The sequence below is a fragment of the Crotalus tigris genome, unplaced genomic scaffold (assembly GCF_016545835.1).
Source record: "Crotalus tigris isolate CLP2741 ecotype Arizona unplaced genomic scaffold, ASM1654583v1 scf7180000021643.52994198:917841, whole genome shotgun sequence".
NCBI classification, from domain to species: domain Eukaryota; kingdom Metazoa; phylum Chordata; class Lepidosauria; order Squamata; family Viperidae; genus Crotalus; species Crotalus tigris.
In genome coordinates, this window is record NW_024098611.1 from 757,501 (window position 1) to 774,508 (window position 17,008).

A 17,008-nucleotide genomic window follows, 5' to 3' on the forward strand; every position below is an offset into this window, starting at 1 on the left:
AGCAGCAGGCGGCGCCGTCAAGAACATGCGTCCGATCAGAAGCAGTGCAGAGGGTGCGTCCGTGCACCAAGAAGACGTCCGACGAAACTCCGAGGAGGATCCGGACGAAGAAGTCGACCGTCTACATCCCGCGAAGGGAGAAAATCAGAAGGAAATCTCTTCAGCTCCGCTCAAGTGCATCGGCTGTGGAGGTCGCCACAGGAGAACCGACTGCAAGTTCCGCTCCGCTCCCTGCCGGGCATGCGGCAAACACGGGCACATTGCAGCTGTGTGTCTGGGCCGACGAAAGGCACAACCTCAAGAAGAACGCCTGAAGGGTACCAGAGTCCCCAGCCAGAATATGGTAGGTTTTTGCGCTTCGCGTAGAAACATTTGTAGGACAGGCACACACAAGCCCATGAAGAAAAAGCTGTCACTCAACGTGAAGCTACAAGGGGTTCCATTATCTATGGAACTAGACACAGGGTCTGCCCTTTCCATCATTTCATTGCATACATTTAGGAAGATTTGTTCCAGTATTGGGACTAAGGCCAAGTTAAGGCCTTCTGATATTGTATTAACTGATTTTCAGAACTCAAGAGTGTGTGTTAAGGGGGAGGCCACCCTTAACGTGCAATACAAGAGTTTTGAAGGTCCACTAGACTTGTTAGTAGTAGGGGGTGAAAGAACGAGTCTCATAGGACTCGATTGGTTTGAGGCCCTGGGGATACACGTCACAGGACTCAACAGCTTACAAACACTCGACCTACAGGAAGTCTGCAAGGAATTTGCAGATGTTTTCAGCCCCCAGCTGGGCACATTCAAAGGACCACCTGTGTCCTTAAAGCTAGACCCCACTGTCACTCCCATTAGGATTAAAGCAAGAAGGGTCCCTTTTGCTTTAAAAAGTAAGATTGACACTGAATTAGACAAACTAATCCAACAAGGAATCCTAGAACCTGTTGATTCCAGCCCGTGGGAGACCCCCATTGTCACGCCTCTAAAGGCAAATGGGGACATTCGCATTTGTGCTGATTACAAATGCACACTCAATAAGGCATTGCAGCAACATGCCTATCCTGTTCCTGTGGTCAGTCACATCCTGGCCTCTCTCAAGGGGGGGCGTGTTTTTGCAAAGCTTGACCTAGCTCAAGCATATCAACAGCTGCCTGTTGATAATGATGCTGCCATAGCTCAGACTATTGTGACCCACAGGGGAGCCTTTAAGGTAAAAAGGCTGCAGTTTGGAGTGAATGTCGCTCCTGGGATTTTCCAAAGCGTAATGGAAAACACACTACGAGGTATACCAGGGGTCTGCCCCTACTTTGACGATGTCTTGATTGCAGGAGACTCCACACACATTCTAGCTGAAAGGCTTAGGGCTGTCCTGTTAAGATTCAGGAAATCAGGCCTCAAGCTCAGAAAAGACAAATGCAAGATTGGGGTGCCTTCTACTGAATTTCTGGGATTCAAAATTGATGCTGCTGGGATTCATCCTGCTGAATCCAAACTAACTGCTATTTTAGAAGCACCCAGGCCAAAGTCTAAGGCCGAACTTCAGGCCTTCTTAGGCCTCCTGAATTTCTACAATTCTTTTCTTCCACATAAAGCTAGTGTAGCTGAGCCTCTTCACAGGCTACTAGACAAACAAGCTGTGTGGCTGTGGTCACAAGCACATGAGGCTTGCTTTAAAGAAGTCAAGGCCTTGCTCACTTCTAACAGTGTTCTTGCACATTTCAACGAGTCTCTCCCTGTGTGCATCGCTTGTGATGCATCCCCCTACGGGGTTGGAGCTGTCCTGAGTCACCTCAGGTCTGATGGAACTCAGGTTCCTATTGCATACTACTCCAGAACATTGTCTTCTGCCGAGCGCAACTACGCTCAGATAGACAGGGAGGCTCTGGCTGTTGTTGCTGGAATTAAAAAATTCCACGATTTTCTATATGGCAGGCATTTCACGGTCTTCACTGACCATAAGCCTCTGCTGGGACTGTTTACCACACGTAAGCAGACTCCCCACATCATTTCCCCTAGAATGCTTAGGTGGTCTATTTTTTTTGTCTGCATATGATTTTTCATTACTCCACAAGCCTGGGAAAGAAATGGGCCATGCTGATGGCCTCAGTAGGTTGCCTCTGCCAGTAGTAGAAGCTGACCCCGCGCCAGCTGTCAACATTCTATCAATCCAAGCCTTGCCCGAGCTTCCTCTTAGTGCCAGGGATGTTACCGCTGAAACAGGTACAGATCACACACTTTCACGTGTCCGCTCCTGGGTCCTGTCCGGGTGGCCTGAGCACTGCCCTAGTCCTGAGTTTCAGAGTTTCTGGTCCAAAAGGAACGAATTGTCCCTTTCTCAGGGTTGTTTGCTTTGGGGAAACAGAGTTGTCATTCCCACCTCAATGAGGACTAGGGTCTTAGAATCCCTCCACGAGGGTCATCCTGGCATTGTTCGCATGAAGGCTCTTGCACGCAGCCACTTGTGGTGGCCTGCTTTAGATAAAGATATTGAGGCTAAGGTACACGCATGCCACATGTGCCAACGATCTCGCCCAGAGATGCCCCAAGCTCCTGTGCATAAATGGGAGGAAACACAGTCCCCATGGTCTAGGGTGCACATTGACTACGCTGGGCCCTTTCAGGGCCAGTTCTTCTTGGTCCTTGTTGACAGCCATTCAAAATGGCTTGAGGTTGTGCCTGTCTCATCCACCACCACTGCAAAGACTATTCAGGTACTGAGGGGGATTTTTGCTGCACACGGGCTGCCAGATGTCATTGTGTCTGACAACGGCCCTCAATTCACCTCCTCCGAATTCCAAGCTTTCTTACAGGCAAACCTGATTCGTCATGCCACATCTGCGCCTTTTCACCCATCCACCAACGGTATGGCTGAACGCATGGTGCGCATCGCAAAGGACGCCTTGAAGAGACTCACCTACGGGGACTGGCATCACAGGTTGGCTGACTTTCTCCTTTCTTATCGCACCACACCGTCCACTTCTACAGGGAGAAGTCCAGCTGAACTTCGTTGGGGGCGCCAACTTACTACGAGACTTGACCGGTTGCATCCGGACAGACTGCCTTCATCTACCTCACATCCTAGGGCACCTAGACAACTACTTGTGGGTGCCCCGGTTTGGGCTCGCAATTACGGGCCTGGTCATACATGGGTCCCCGCTTCTGTGTCCAGGATCACAGGTCCTCTCTCCTACGAGGTTGCCCTGGACAACGGTCGTGTCCTGCGTCGGCACATCGACCAACTCCGCTCTAGGCGGGACTTTTCTGCTGAAACTCCTGGGTCTTTTCCAGGGGGGGAGGGGGACCCTTTGGAGCAAAGGGAAGGGCAAGAGCTACTGCCCATCGCCACTGAGGGAGCCACAAACGGCTCGTCCCAAGGTTCTGCAATTGCTCCGAAAAGGAAGTCTTGGAGCTTACCCACACAACAGGCACTCACGCCTACTCCAGCCAGGGAGTTACCCCGGGGGCATACTCACTGTCCACACACAGCACACAGCACTCCAGCAACGGAGGATACCCGGGGGCATCCCAACAAATCATTCCCCGCAAGAGAGCTGGCACACAATGCCCAAGGTTGGCCTGACCTTACCCCAAATCCTACAGGGGGTCAAACATACACAGAGCTAGTCGAGGAACCAAGTCCCGACTACAACACCCCTAGCACAAATCAGGGGACACCTGAGTTTTGGGAGAGTACAGAAACCCACACAAGCCCAAACACAGAATGGGGTTCAGGGAATAGACAGCCTCCTGACAGGTCTTGGACTGACCTAGGGGGTTCTACAGAGACGCCCAGCAGTGGCTATCACTTCAAGGGGCCTGAGGGTCTACAGCTAGGTAGGACAACCAGGTCACAAAGCAACAGAAGCCCTGGCCTGACGAGCCCGGTGGGCAAGCAAGCAGGCCAGGCATCGGGGCACAGTCCTTGGAAGACACCAGGGCACAGTAGAGAGAACAGGCTCATGCCTCCCTCCAGTCAGGGGACTTATGCCAGTAACCCAGAGCTAAGAAGGTCACAGAGAGCAAAGAAATCTCCTAAGTACCTAGAAGATTACATAACATTGCTGGCAAGGCAAAAGCCAGTAAACAGTGGGAGCACTGGGGAGCAAATTGTCGTATAAAATAAATGTTGTATGTTGGTAGTAGTTTTAGCCCGGGGGAAAGGGGTGTTATGTCCCGAGCCTTGCAAACGGCTCGGGCGTTTGCAGGCAGTCCCGGGCAGGTGCAAAGCTGCCCGGGACCAGACAGGCTGTCGCCAGCGCCGTGCGCATGCGCGGGTGCTGGCGCGGGAAAAGTAACCCATTTACCCGGGAGTTGCCTATATAAGAGGCTGTGAGGCGTTTGGGCTGAGCTGAAGCCATCTTCCTGTAAGCTGAACGCTGAATAAAAGAACCTGAGAACTCCAGCTGCTTCTCGTGTCTGTTTTCCCGCCAAGGACGCAACACCAGTATCTCAGGGGCTGCCCCAAAGAAGAGGGAGTCAAGCTATTCTCCAGAGCACCAGAAGGCAGGATAGGAAGCAATGGATGGAAACTTAAACAAGGAGAGAACCAACCTAGAACTAAGGAGAAACTTTTTGATAGTCACAACAATTAATCAATGGAACAGCTTGCCTCCAGAAGTTGTGTGTGCTCCATCACTGGCAGTTTTTAAGAAGCGACTGGACAGCCATTTGTCTGAAATGGTATAGAGTCTCCTGCTTGAGCAGGGGGTTGGACTAGATGACCTCCAAGGCTCCTTCCAACTCTGTTTATTCTGTATTCTTCCACCCCTGACGGAGAAAGTCCTCAGCACCACAATGAGCCTTTTCCTGAACGGACTATGCTTGGCTGAGTTTGCAGATGTCAGGGTAATTTAAATCCTTCATCCTGCAAATTCCTGCATTTTTAAAAGATCTGAAATTTGGTTTCGGAAGGCACCATCCAGGTCTTTGGCTGGAAGGGATGGGCAATAATCGACATAATAGATAGCAGAGCTTTTTTCTCTTCCTGGAGCGTATCTCATACAGCATTGCCAAGTTTTAAGACAGGGGTCTTCAAACCTGGCCCTTTGATGACTGGTGGACTTCAACTCCCAGAATTCCTCAGCCAGGCACGTGTGCCTGGCTGAGGAATTCTGGGAGTTGAAGTCCACCAGTCATCAAAGGGCCAAGTTCGAAGACCCCTGTCTTAAATCTAACAAACAAAATGGAGCCTGGCTGAGGAATTCTGGGAGTTCAAGTCCACCAGTCATCAAAGGGCCAAGTTTGAAGACCGCTGTCTTAAATCTAGCAAACAAAATGGAGCCTGGCTGAGGAATTCTGGGAGTTGAAGTCCACCAGTCATCAAAGGGCCAAGTTGGAAGACCCCTGTCTTAAATCTAACAAACAAAATGGAGCCTGGCTGAGGAATTCTGGGAGTTGAAGTCCACCGATCATCAAAGGGCCAAGTTCGAAGACCCCTGTCTTAAATCTAACAAACAAAATGGAGACTGGCTGAGGAATTCTGGGAGTCGAAGTCTACCAGTCATCAAAAGGCCAAGTTTGCAGACCCCTGGTTTATACATTTGGCTTAAAAGTTGATTTAACCAATTGCAAGAATCCCACGTTGCAATTTGGGAGATTGGGCAGCAGGTGGCAGTGTTGCTTATTGTATAATTAGAACCTCGAAAACTAGAGTAATATTGTTATAGATCCGTGGTGGTGAACCTATGGCACGGGTGCCAGAGGCAGCACTCAGAGCCCTCTCTGTGGGCACGCGCGCCGTGGCCCCAGTCCCCTGCCTTCAGCTGGGTTTTATAAAACCTTTTCGCTTTAGGCCTCCGCCGCCGTGTGCAAAAAAAAAAAAAGGTTCAATCAATCAGTCAATTTCAACTTCTCGTGGGAAAAAAAAGATCTTGCAAAGTTGGAATTGATTGATTGAACTTTTTAGTCCCACCCAGTCTGCTGTTACCACCGCAGCCACACCCAGCCAACGGGCCACACCCAGCCAATGGGCCACACCCATCCAATGCACCACGCCCATCCAATGAGCCACACCCACCCAATGGGCCACACCCACCCGGCACCCGACGATGCATAAGTGGGTTTTGGGTTGCAGTTTGGGCCCTCGGTGTCTAAAAGGTTCGCCATCACTGTTATAGAAGGATAGAGAACTATAATTACTATAATAATTAGAATAAGAATAGAAAATGGTAAGAGAACACCTATCCGACCTTGACAAATATAAATCACCGGGACCCGACAGATTACATCCCAGAGTTCTGAAGGAGCTGGCAGATGTTATCTCAAAACCACTGGACCACATTTTGCATAAATCCTGGAGCACCGAGGAAGTACTGGAGGATTGGAAAAAGACGGATGTGGTCCCCATCTTCAAGAAAGGAAAAAAACCAACAACAATAACAGATCCCTTTATTTGCAGACAAATAAATACCAGGGTGGTTTATGAGAAGTCAAAATGCCAACATGCAGCTAAAGCAGTGGTTCTCAACCTTTTTAATGCCGCGACCCCCAACCGGTTGTAAGTCGAGGACTACTCAACTGGTGGTGCAGCACCGTTTGCAGAATGGGACTTTTGGTGGGCTCAGCAGGGCAGAGACAGCCTGGACAATTCCTATTGGCTTTTGAAAGCCCATAGAATTAGACTCTATTCAAGAGAGTCCATTCTATTGGCTTTCAAAAGCCAATAGAATAAAAGGGAGTAGCACAGCTAAGGAAAAGGGGGGAAAATGGCGGACTGCGTTGTTTGGCGACCCCCGTGAAATGGTCGTTCGACCCCCAATGGGGTCCCGACCCACAGGTTGAGAACCGTTGAGCTAAAGGGATAAGCTAAACCCAGATTTCTTTCTGTTTTGGCCCAGGTCAGCTTTGATCGTTCTCAGGAAGGGGATCCTGTGCTTTGACTACTCTCCAGAAATGAATATTGTGGGTAGGTGTTCCTCAGTCCCTCATTTGAAAGAGCTTTGCTGATCGGATGCCTTCCCTGATGGATGCATTTTGGGGCCATTTAGAATAAATAATCCCCTAAAGACGATTAGGGGTCTGGAGGCTGAAACATACGAAGAACGGTTGCTGGAATTGGGTCTGTCTAGTTTAACAAAGAGAAGGACGAGGGGGGACATGATAGGAATCTTCCAGTATCTCAGGGGCTGCCCCAAAGAAGAGGAAGTCAAGCTATTCTCCAAAGCACCTCCAAAGGCAGGACAAGAAGCAATGGGTGGAAATTCATCAAGGAGAGAAGCAACCTGGAACTAAGAAGAAACTTCCTGACAGTGAGAACAATTAACCAGTGGAACAACCTGCCTCCAGAAGTTGTGAGGTTTCTAAGAAGAGGCTCGACAGAGCTCCTTCGTAGCTCAGCACAGCAGAAGAACAGAAGTTTTAAACCATTATTTTTTCTGTCCTCTCCCAACAGTGACGGGGGGCTACGATCCCCTGATCCGAATCTGGAACCCGTACGTCACCAACAGTCCCATCACTCAGCTGAAGGGCCACTTGACAGCTGTCACTCACATCATGATCAACAGGCAGAAGAAAACCATCGTGAGCATCTCAAAGGACAAGGTGAGGCAGGCAAGGTGTTATAGGCAGTCCTCGGCTTACGACCACAATTAGGCGATGCTCCTTGTCGCTTTTTCTGCCTCAAAGAGCTAAATTCAAATCTGGGGGGGCTTCTCTGCAAAAAGTCCTCGGCTTACGGCCACAGTGGAGCTCAGAATACTGCTACTAAGCGAGTTAGGTGTATTTTGCCCCATTTTATGACAATCTTTCCTGCCACCGTTGCAGGAACAACTGCAGTTGTTCAGTTCGTCACACGGTTGTTAAGTGAAACCGGCTTCCCCATTGGCTTTGCTTGTCAGAAGGTTGCAAAACGGGATCACGTGACCCCCCCCCCACGGTGACACTGCAACAGTCATAAGTACATGCCAGTTGCCGAGCATCTGAATTTTGATCACGAGATGATGAAGATGCTGCAATGGTTAGATGGTCCTAAGTTACTTTTTCTGGTGCCGTTGTAACTTTGAACGGTCACTAAATCAACGGTCGTAAGTCGAGGACTCCCTGTGCCGGATTCTCGGCTGGCTGCTCCCGGGTGTGATCCTGGCTTGATCCCCACCGTGTGCCGTGGAACCGCCAGGGATCTGTCCTTCTAGCTCTTGGCTTCTCTTCTGACCCCTGCAGAATATTCGGGTCTGGGATCTACTGGATCACTTCTGCCTGCAGTCGATCCATGGCCGGAACGTCCCGCTGGGCAACTGCCCCATCTCCTCCGTCTACTACCACCAGCATCAGAATATCTTGATCTGCGCCACTTACAAGGTGGGGGCTGGATGGGAGGAGGTCAGCTTGTCTGCCTGAGTTGAGAAAGGAAACGAGAGCCTCGTTAAGGGAGATCAGGAGGAACACGGAGAGCCCACCCCCCTCTCCCCTCCAGCACTGATGGCGTTGGCTAGTTGGGTCATGAAAGGTCTGCAAGGAAACCAACCAGCTCAGAGGCCACCAAGGACCCCACAGCCTTCCTCTTCTTCCTACCTCCTCTTCCTCCTCCTCCTCCTTCTCTTCACAAACCCCTCCCTTCTAGCACTGATGATGTTCCCTAGTTGGGCCATGAAAGGTCTGCAAGAAAACCACCCAGAGAGCACCCGGGACTCCACAATCTTCTTCTTCTTCTTCTTCTTCTTCTTCTTCTTCTTCTTCTTCTTCTTCTTCTTCTTCTTCTTCTTCTTCTTCTTCTTCTTCTTCTTCTTCTTCTTCTTCTTCTTCTTCTTCTTCTTCTTCTTCTTCTTCTTCTTCTTCTTCTTCTTCTTCTTCTTTTCTCCTCCTCCTCCTCCTCCTCCTCCTCCTCCTCCCCCCATTCTATCACTGATGTTGTACCCTGGTTGGGTCATGAAACGTCTGCAAGAAAACCATCAAGCTCAGAGAGCACCAAGGACCCGACAGTCCTCCTCCATTCTGCAAACCCCTCCCTTCTACACTGATGATGTTACCTAGTTGGATCATGAAATGTCTGCAAGAAAACTTCAAAGCTGAGAGAGCACCAAGGACCCCATAGTCCTTACATCCTCCTCCTCCTCCTCCTCCTCCTCCTCCTCCTCCTCCTCCTCCTCCTCCTCCTCCTCCTCCTCCTCCTCCTCCTCCATCATTCTGCAAACCCCTCCTTTCTAGCATTGATGATGTTACCTAGTTGGATCATGAAATGTCTTCAAGAAAACCACCAAGCTCATAGAGCATCAAGGACCCCAGCTGTCGTTGTCGTCGTTGTCCTCCTCCTCCTCCTCCTCCTCTCTGCAAACCCCTCCCTTCTAGCACTGATCATGTTACCTTGTTTGGATCATGAAATATCTGCAAGAAAACAAGCAAGCTCAGAGAGCACCAAGGATGCCTCTTCTTCCTCCTCCTCCTCCTCCTCCTCCTCCTCCTTCTCCACTCTGCAAACTCCTCTCCCTTCTAGCACTGATGATGTTCCCTAGTTGGGTCGTGAAACGTCTGCAAGAAAACCACCCAGCTCAGAGAGCACAAAGGACCCCACAGTTCATCTCTGAGCTATAGATATTCTCTTCTATCAGTCCCGAGCTGGATGGGAGTGTTTGTGTGTGTGTGTGTGTGGGGGGGGTAGCCACACTCTTTAATCTCTCAGGATATATCTAGTAGGCTAGAAGGTGATAGCTTTGATCTATCAAGATTCTGCCCATCAGGTGCAGACTAATAAAGAATTGGACTCAGAATCACAGGGTTGGACGGGGCCTTAGAGGTCTTCTAGTCCAGCCCCCTGACAGGATTGGGTCTTGCCGCCTTGTCTTTGGCCTTCAGCCTGACACCGGGTCCCATTTTACTGCAGATTGGGTTATTCTTTGGTGCTGAATTCACCGAGGTGGAACTCAAGACACAAGAGCCTCTGCTGTGTTGTGCACTTTACAACAAGATCTTCAAACAGGTGACAAAGTGTGGTGGAGATGTTGAACTGAAAGTGACCGTTTAAGGGGAGCAAAGATGTCCTTCTGCAAACCCCCCCCCATTTCTGACCCCTCCTAAAAAGATAACGTGCCTGATAGCAGAGTTCCAATATTTGAGGGGCTGTCCGCCATTTTGTAAGTCACCTCAGACAGCTGCGTCTTCAATATGAAGTCTGTTAATCTGGAGTCGCATTACCTGTCGCCCTTCAGAAGAGAATAACGGAATTGGAAGGGACCTGGGAGGTGGTCTAGCCCAACCCCAACCTATCCAGGACCAGTGGAACCAGCTGACTCTGGGAAATTTCCCTCCCGCAGGCGGTCAGCGGCTATTACAGTGGGATGGTCAGTGTTTGGGATGTCATGACTGGACAGAAGATTATGGAGTTCACCACCACCTCGGACCAGGCCTTGGAGATGACTGCCATGATCTTCGACCCGCCCGAACGGCGACTCATCACGGCCCTGAAAAACGGCTTGATCAAACTGTGGAACTTCAACAACGGGGCTTGCCTGATGGAGATCCCCTTTGAGGAGAAGACTGAGGTGGGTGGAAGGCACGGAGGCTGGTGTTCTATCCCAGCCTGTGTGAGTCCTTGTTAACTCACAAGGACCAACCCTTCTTTGGAAATGCAGGAAAAACAAACCCCTTTTATTAATTAGGTACAGCCCTGCAAAATGTCCCCAAAGCAAAGGCAAACAAAACACGATGCAAACGGAGAATTGTCCCGAGGCAAACAGAACACGATGCAAATGGACAATTGTTCACAAGCAAGGCAAACCGACCAGGATTCCATGAAACTTGAGTCTTTTGCAATCGGTTGCCTTCAGCAACCAGCACTGCCCACACCTTCCCTTTTTCTTACACAGCCCCCAAGGCGTGGCTTCTGAATGCCTTCTCCTCCTCCTCCCTTGGAGTCGCCCCATGGCCTCCCTCTGTCCTGCTCTGGTTGCCTATCTGGGTTTGCGAGCGTCCATGGTGTCTTCCAGCTGTGAGTCCTCAGAGTCTGACTCAGCTTCCCCGCACGGCTGGGTCTCAGCCTGAGCACGAGTGGAGGGGCCAGGCTCTTCACCAGATTGTAAGTCCTGGAGCTCATCAGAGCCTTCCTCCGACTCTGATGGCTCGCCAGGCCCCACCTCTTCCTCCTCCTCATCTGATTCCCCGGACTCAGTTGCCAGGTCCACTGGCTGGCGTGGACTCACAATAGCTGGCCTAACCCGATTTGATCAGTTTGATCCCGGTTTCTCCTGCTGCAAAGAGAAATAGAAATTGCGTCGTTCAACATCCTCCTTCAATGCAGTTTACTCTCCGGATGTGATGGGTTTACAACTCCCAGCATCCCCAGACCAGGCTCTCTGGTAACCAGGCGAACTGTTTCCACACCCTCCAAACCTGGAGAAATTGAGAAAAATTCATCGGTCGTAAGTTGAGGACTAGCCTTTATTGAGGACTCGTTCTTGATTGCATCTCTTCTTCCAGGCTTACCTTACAAACTTCTCAAGCGCCACAAACTCACCCTGCAGGCCGTCCTCGACTTACGACTGTTCACTTAGTGACTGTTCGGAGATACACGTGTGTCCTTAACCACTCTGCTCCTCAGGCCACCAACCACAGATATTTCTCTAAGGCTTCTCTTAATAAAAGGTTTTTTTATTGATCCGATCTGTCTGCCGTAACCGTGTGAAGGGAGTCCTGGACTTACCACCACAGCTGAGCCCCAAATTCCCACTGCTAAACAAGGCAGTTACGTGAATTTCCCTCTGTTTTACGACCTTCCTTGCCTCAGTTGTTAAGTGACTCACTGCAGTTGTTAAGTTAGTCACACAGTTGTTAAGTGTATCTGGCTTCCTGTTGTGATTCCTCGCCAGTCAGTGGACCCGGCAGCTGAGGAATCACAGGAGGAGGAAGAGGGGACTGGCGTGACATCAGAGTCGGAGGAGGGCTCTGAGGAGCTCCAAGACTTACAGTCGGACGAGGAGCCTGGCCCCTCTATTCGCGCTCAGGCTGAGACACAGCTGTGCCGGGAGCCTGAGTTGGACAGTGATGAAGAACCGCTGGGGCAAATCCCGGATGCACGAAAGCACAGGCAAGAGAAGCGAGTAGGATGGAGGGATGCAATGGAGCACCTCCAAAGGCAAAGGAGAAGGCATTAGGAAGCCACGCCTGGGCTGCATCATAAAAGGGAAGGTGTGGGAGGGGCTGGTGGCCGAAGGCAGCCGTTTGTGTTGAGGAATCGAGTTTGTGTGAACTGTGTTTGCCTTGGACATTGACTCAGGTCTGTGAATAATAAAAGGGGATTGGTTTTTTCCTGCGGTTCCAGCCTGCTTCTTGTGAGCTTAACAAGGACTCACGTAGGCTGGGACAGAACACTTCCCCCATTGACTTTGCTTGTCCGAAGGTCGCAAAAGGGGATCACGTGACCCCGGGACTTGGTGGCCGTCATAAATATGAAGCCACCTCTATGTATCTGAATTTTGATCACGTGACCCTGGGGATGGGGCAACAGTTGTACTTGTGAAAAATGGTTATACGTCACTTTTTTTTCCAGTGCCGTTGTAAATGCTGAACAGTCACTAAACGAACGGTCGTAAGTCAAGGACTGCCTGCACAGAGTTATATTTTTGTCAGTATCTTTTAGGACGATGAAAGGCCTGGCGGCTAAAATATATGAAGAACGGCTGCAGGATTTGGGAATGGCTAGTCTAGAGAAAAAGAAGGAACTGGGGGGGGGGGGAACATGATAGCAATATTCCAGAATTTGAAGGGCTGCCCCAAAGAAGAGGGAGGTGGGGTCCACCTCTTCCCCCAAAGCACCTGAAGGCAGGACGAGAAACAACGGTTGGAAACTCATCAAGGAGAGAAGCAACGTGGAATGAAGGAGAAACTTCCTGACAGTGAGGACAATTAACCAGTGGAACAGCTGGCCACCAGAAGTTGTGGGTGCTTCATTACTGGAGGTTTTTGAGAAGAGACTGGACAGCCACTTATTTATTTATTTATGAGACTTATATACCGCTTTAAGTGCAAGCACTCTCTAAGCGGTGTACACCAGTAAGCAATGTATATATATATATTTACATTGCCCCCAACAATCTGGGTCCTCGTTTTACCTACCCTGGAAGGATGAAAGGCTGAGTCAACCTTGAGCCGGTGAGATTTGAACCGCTGACCTGCTGAACACAGTCAGCTAAAGTGGCCTGCAGTACTGCCCTCTAACTGCTGCGCCACCTCGGCTCATGACTCGTGGACTTCAACTCCCAAAATCCCTGAGCCAGCATGGGGGAACTATGCCCCCCTCATGACTCATGGACTTCAACTCCCAGAATCCCTGAGCCAGCATGGGGGAACTATGCCCCCCTCATGACTCATGGACTTCAACTCCCAGAATTCCTGAGCCAGCATGGGGGAACTATGGCCCCTCATGACTGGTGGACTTCAACTCCCAGAATTCCTCAGCCAGCATGGGGGAACTATGGCCCCCTCATGATTGGTGGACTTCAACTCCCAGAATTCCTGAGCCAGCATGAGGGAACTATGGCCCCCTCATGACTGGTGGACTTCAACTCCCAGAATTCCTCAGCCAGCATGGGGGAACTATGGCCCCCTCGTGACTCGTGGACTTCAACTCCCAGAATTCCTGAGCCAGCATGGGGGAACTATGGCCCCCTCATTTATTTTATTTATTTATTTATGAGACTTATATACCGCTTTAAGTGCGAGCACTCTCTAAGCGGTGTACACCAGTAAGCAATGTGTGTATGTGTGTGTTTGTGTGTGTGTGTGTGTGTGTATGTATGTATGTGTGTGTGTGTGTGTGTGTGTGTGTGTGTGTGTGTTTGTATATATATATATATATATATATATATATATATATATATATATATATATATATATATATATATTTACATTGCCCCCAAGAATCTGGGTCCTCATTTTACCTACCCCGGAAGGATGGAAGGCCGAGTCAACCTTGAGCCGGTGAGATTTGAACCGCTGACCTGCTGAACACAATCAGCTTGTTTGAAATGGTGTAAGGTCTCCTGCCTGAGCAGGGGGTTGGACTAGAGGACCTCCGAGATCCCTTCCAGCTCTATTCCGATGGTCCACGTATATACTGTAGCTTCCTCCCTCCCTTTCTCTCCTTCCAACAGACCAACTGCATCTTCTACATGAACCATAGGATTTTTATCACCGATTGGACCAAGCGAGTGACATGGTACCGGTAAGTCAAAGCCAACTCCGGTGAACTTTTTGGTTCCAGATGGGGAGGGAAGCAACGGTGAGGAGGAGGAGGAGGAGAAGAAGAAAGATTGGATTGGGGGGTGATACGGCTTCTGCTTTCCACCCAGACCCCTCCTGAGGTCAAATAATCCAGGAACAGCGTGGGAAGAAGTCATCCAGCTGGGGCCACCCAACAAAGCAGAAGTTGCTTGAAGTGGATTTCATGCTTCCTGGGAAGAACGGAGGGGGCCCTGTGTTCTCTGAACCCTGGAGCCGATTTTCCCTGAACCAGAACAAGAGAATATTGAAAACTCAGAGTTTAATTTGATGTACTCTGAGCTGGGTAGCATCATCAGTGCTAGAAGGGAGTGGGGTTTGCAGAGAGGAGGAGAAAGGGGGGGGGAGGAGGAGGAGGAGGAGGAGAAGGAGGAAAAAGGAGAAAGAGGAGGAGGTGGTGGAAGGCTGTGGGGTCCTTGGTGCTCTCTGAGCTTGGTAGTTTTCTTGCAGACATTTCATGACCCAACTAGGGAACATCATCAGTGCTAGAAGGGAGGAGGAGGAGAGTTGCGTGTTCTTTGGTGCTCTCTGAGCTTCACTCTTTTCTTGTAGACATTTCATGAGCCAACTAGGTAACATCATCAGTGCTAGAAGGGAGGAGGAGGAGGAGGAGGAGGACTGACGGCTATGGAATCCTTGGTGCTTTCTAAGCATGGTTGTTTTCTTGCAGATGTTTCATGACCCAACTAGGGAACATCATCAGTGCTAGAAGGGAGTGGTTTGTGGAGAGGAGATGGAGGAGGAGGAGAAGGAGGAGGAGGAGGAGGAGAGGAGGAGATAGGAAGAAAGGGAGGGCTGTGGGATCCTTGGTGCTCTCTGAGCTGGATTTGGAGGGATGAGGATGAGGACGAGGACGATGAGGATGACTATGGAATCCTTGGTGCTCTCTGAGCTTGGTTTTTTTCTTGCAGACATTTCATGACCCAACTAGGGAACGTCATCAGTGCTGGAAGGGAGGAGGAGGAGGAATAATTTTGGGTCCTTGGTGCTCTCTGAGCTTGGCGGTTTTCATGCAGACATTTCATGACCCAACTAGGTAGCATCATCCGTGCTCGAAGGGAGGAGAGTTTGGAGGGAGGAGGAGAAGGAGGAGGACTATGGAACCCTTGGTGCTCTCTGAGCTTGGTTATGTTCTTGCAGACATTTCGTGACCCAACTGGGTAACATCAGCTGCGCTAGAAGTGAGTGGAGTTTGTGGAAAGGAGGAGGAGGAGGATTGTGGGGAGGGTGGAAACCGTGAGGAGGAGAAGAAAGGTTGAGTTGGGTGTATCTTTTGTCTTGAGGTGAGGAGGAGAAATGCATGGTCTTTCCTTCGTGTTCCCCAGCTGAGTGGGGATGAGGCTGTTCTGTCTTTCTCGGCAGGGACTCCAAAGATGAGAACAACATCATTGAGTGCAAGCACTGGAAGTCCTACCACGCAGAGGACATCCTCTCCATGGACGGCTATGCCAACAGGCTTCTGGTCACCTGCTCCAGCAACGGAGACATTGTCCTCTGGTACGTCAACTCTGGCCAAGCCTTCTGCCGGTTCAACGCATCGGAGAGTCCTCTGGCGCTCGTCCCCAAACGGGTAGGTGCGGAGAGCTTCCACGGCAGGGGTCCTTTGGCCCCTGCCCAAACGGTGGGCTTCCTTGACTGCTGCACCAAGTTGCCTCTTCTTCCAGAACAGAGGAGAAGCCCACAGGACAGAATGTTTTTGGCTTGGGGTTGAACTGTTGGGGTCCTTGGTGCTCTCTGAGCTTGGTGCTTTCCTTGCAGACGTTCCAAGACCCAAGTAGGCAACATCATCAGTACTGGAAGGGAGGAGGAGGAGGAGGAGGAGGAGGAGGAGGAGGAGGAGGAGGAGGAGGAGAAGGAAGACTGGGGTACCTAATGTTCTTTGATCTTGATCTTTGACCCCTGCTCAAAGGCATTCAGTTTACCCCACTGGTTTTCAAAGTTGGCCCCTTGAAGAGGTGTGGACTTCAACTCCCAGAATTCCCCAGCCAGCCATGCAGACCAAGGGCTCTGGGATTTTTTGGGGGTGGTGGTGGAAATAAATGGATTCAGGGGAACCGGTCCTGGCCTTGCTTGGAGATAATAATAATAGTAATAATAATAATAATAATAAAGTTGGAAGGGACCTTGGAGGTCATCTAATCCAACCCCCTGCTCAGGCAGGAAACCCTATACCATTTTGGACAAATGGCTGTCCGATTTCTTCTTAAAAACCTCCAGTGTTGGAGCATTCACAGCTTCTGGAGGCAGGTTGTTCCACTGGTTAATTGTTCTCACTGTCAGGAAGTTTCTCCTTAGTTCCAGGTTGCTTCTCTCCTTGATGAATTTCCATCCGTTGTTTCTTATCCTGCCTTCAGGTGCCTTGGAGAATAGCTTAATTCCCTCTTCTTTATGGCAGCCCCTGAGATATTGGAATACTGCTATCATGTCCCCTCTTGTCCTTCTCTTCGTTAAACTAGACATCCCCAATTCCAGCAACCGTTCCTTATATGTTTTAGCCTCCAGTCCCCTGATCATCTTTGTTGCCCTTCTCTGCACTCTTTCTAAACCAGTATCCTTTCTCAACTAGGAGTTCGCCATGAGTGCAGAGCCTCCTCTGCAGAGTGGGGAGGTCAAGAAGGTGAAGACCCACCAGAGTGAGGGTGAGAACAAGTACTGGGCCTACCCAAGGAGGCAGAGTACCTCAAAGGCTGCCCTCCCCATGCGACCCACCAGCGCCAAAACTCTTGCCTCACCTTCTGGTCCCATCAAGCGTCCGTCTTCAGCTGTGTTTGGAAGCCAGACCACAAAGCCCCAGGTATGGGCGGTC

The 17,008-nt window shown here is 50.2% G+C and overlaps 1 protein-coding gene across 1 annotated transcript in view; it reads left to right on the top strand.

Annotated features, from left to right (window-relative positions):
• Positions 1–17,008, top strand: part of EFCAB8 (EF-hand calcium binding domain 8) — a 68,382-nt gene that overhangs the window by 19,594 nt on the left and 31,780 nt on the right. Inside the window, exons 12-19 of the mRNA XM_039318913.1 lie at positions 6,834–6,901; positions 7,388–7,536; positions 8,155–8,292; positions 9,812–9,907; positions 10,242–10,469; positions 14,076–14,146; positions 15,565–15,772; positions 16,769–16,996. Coding sequence (XP_039174847.1) covers positions 6,834–6,901; positions 7,388–7,536; positions 8,155–8,292; positions 9,812–9,907; positions 10,242–10,469; positions 14,076–14,146; positions 15,565–15,772; positions 16,769–16,996 — 1,186 coding nt within the window. The remainder of the gene's footprint in view (positions 1–6,833; positions 6,902–7,387; positions 7,537–8,154; positions 8,293–9,811; positions 9,908–10,241; positions 10,470–14,075; positions 14,147–15,564; positions 15,773–16,768; positions 16,997–17,008) is intronic.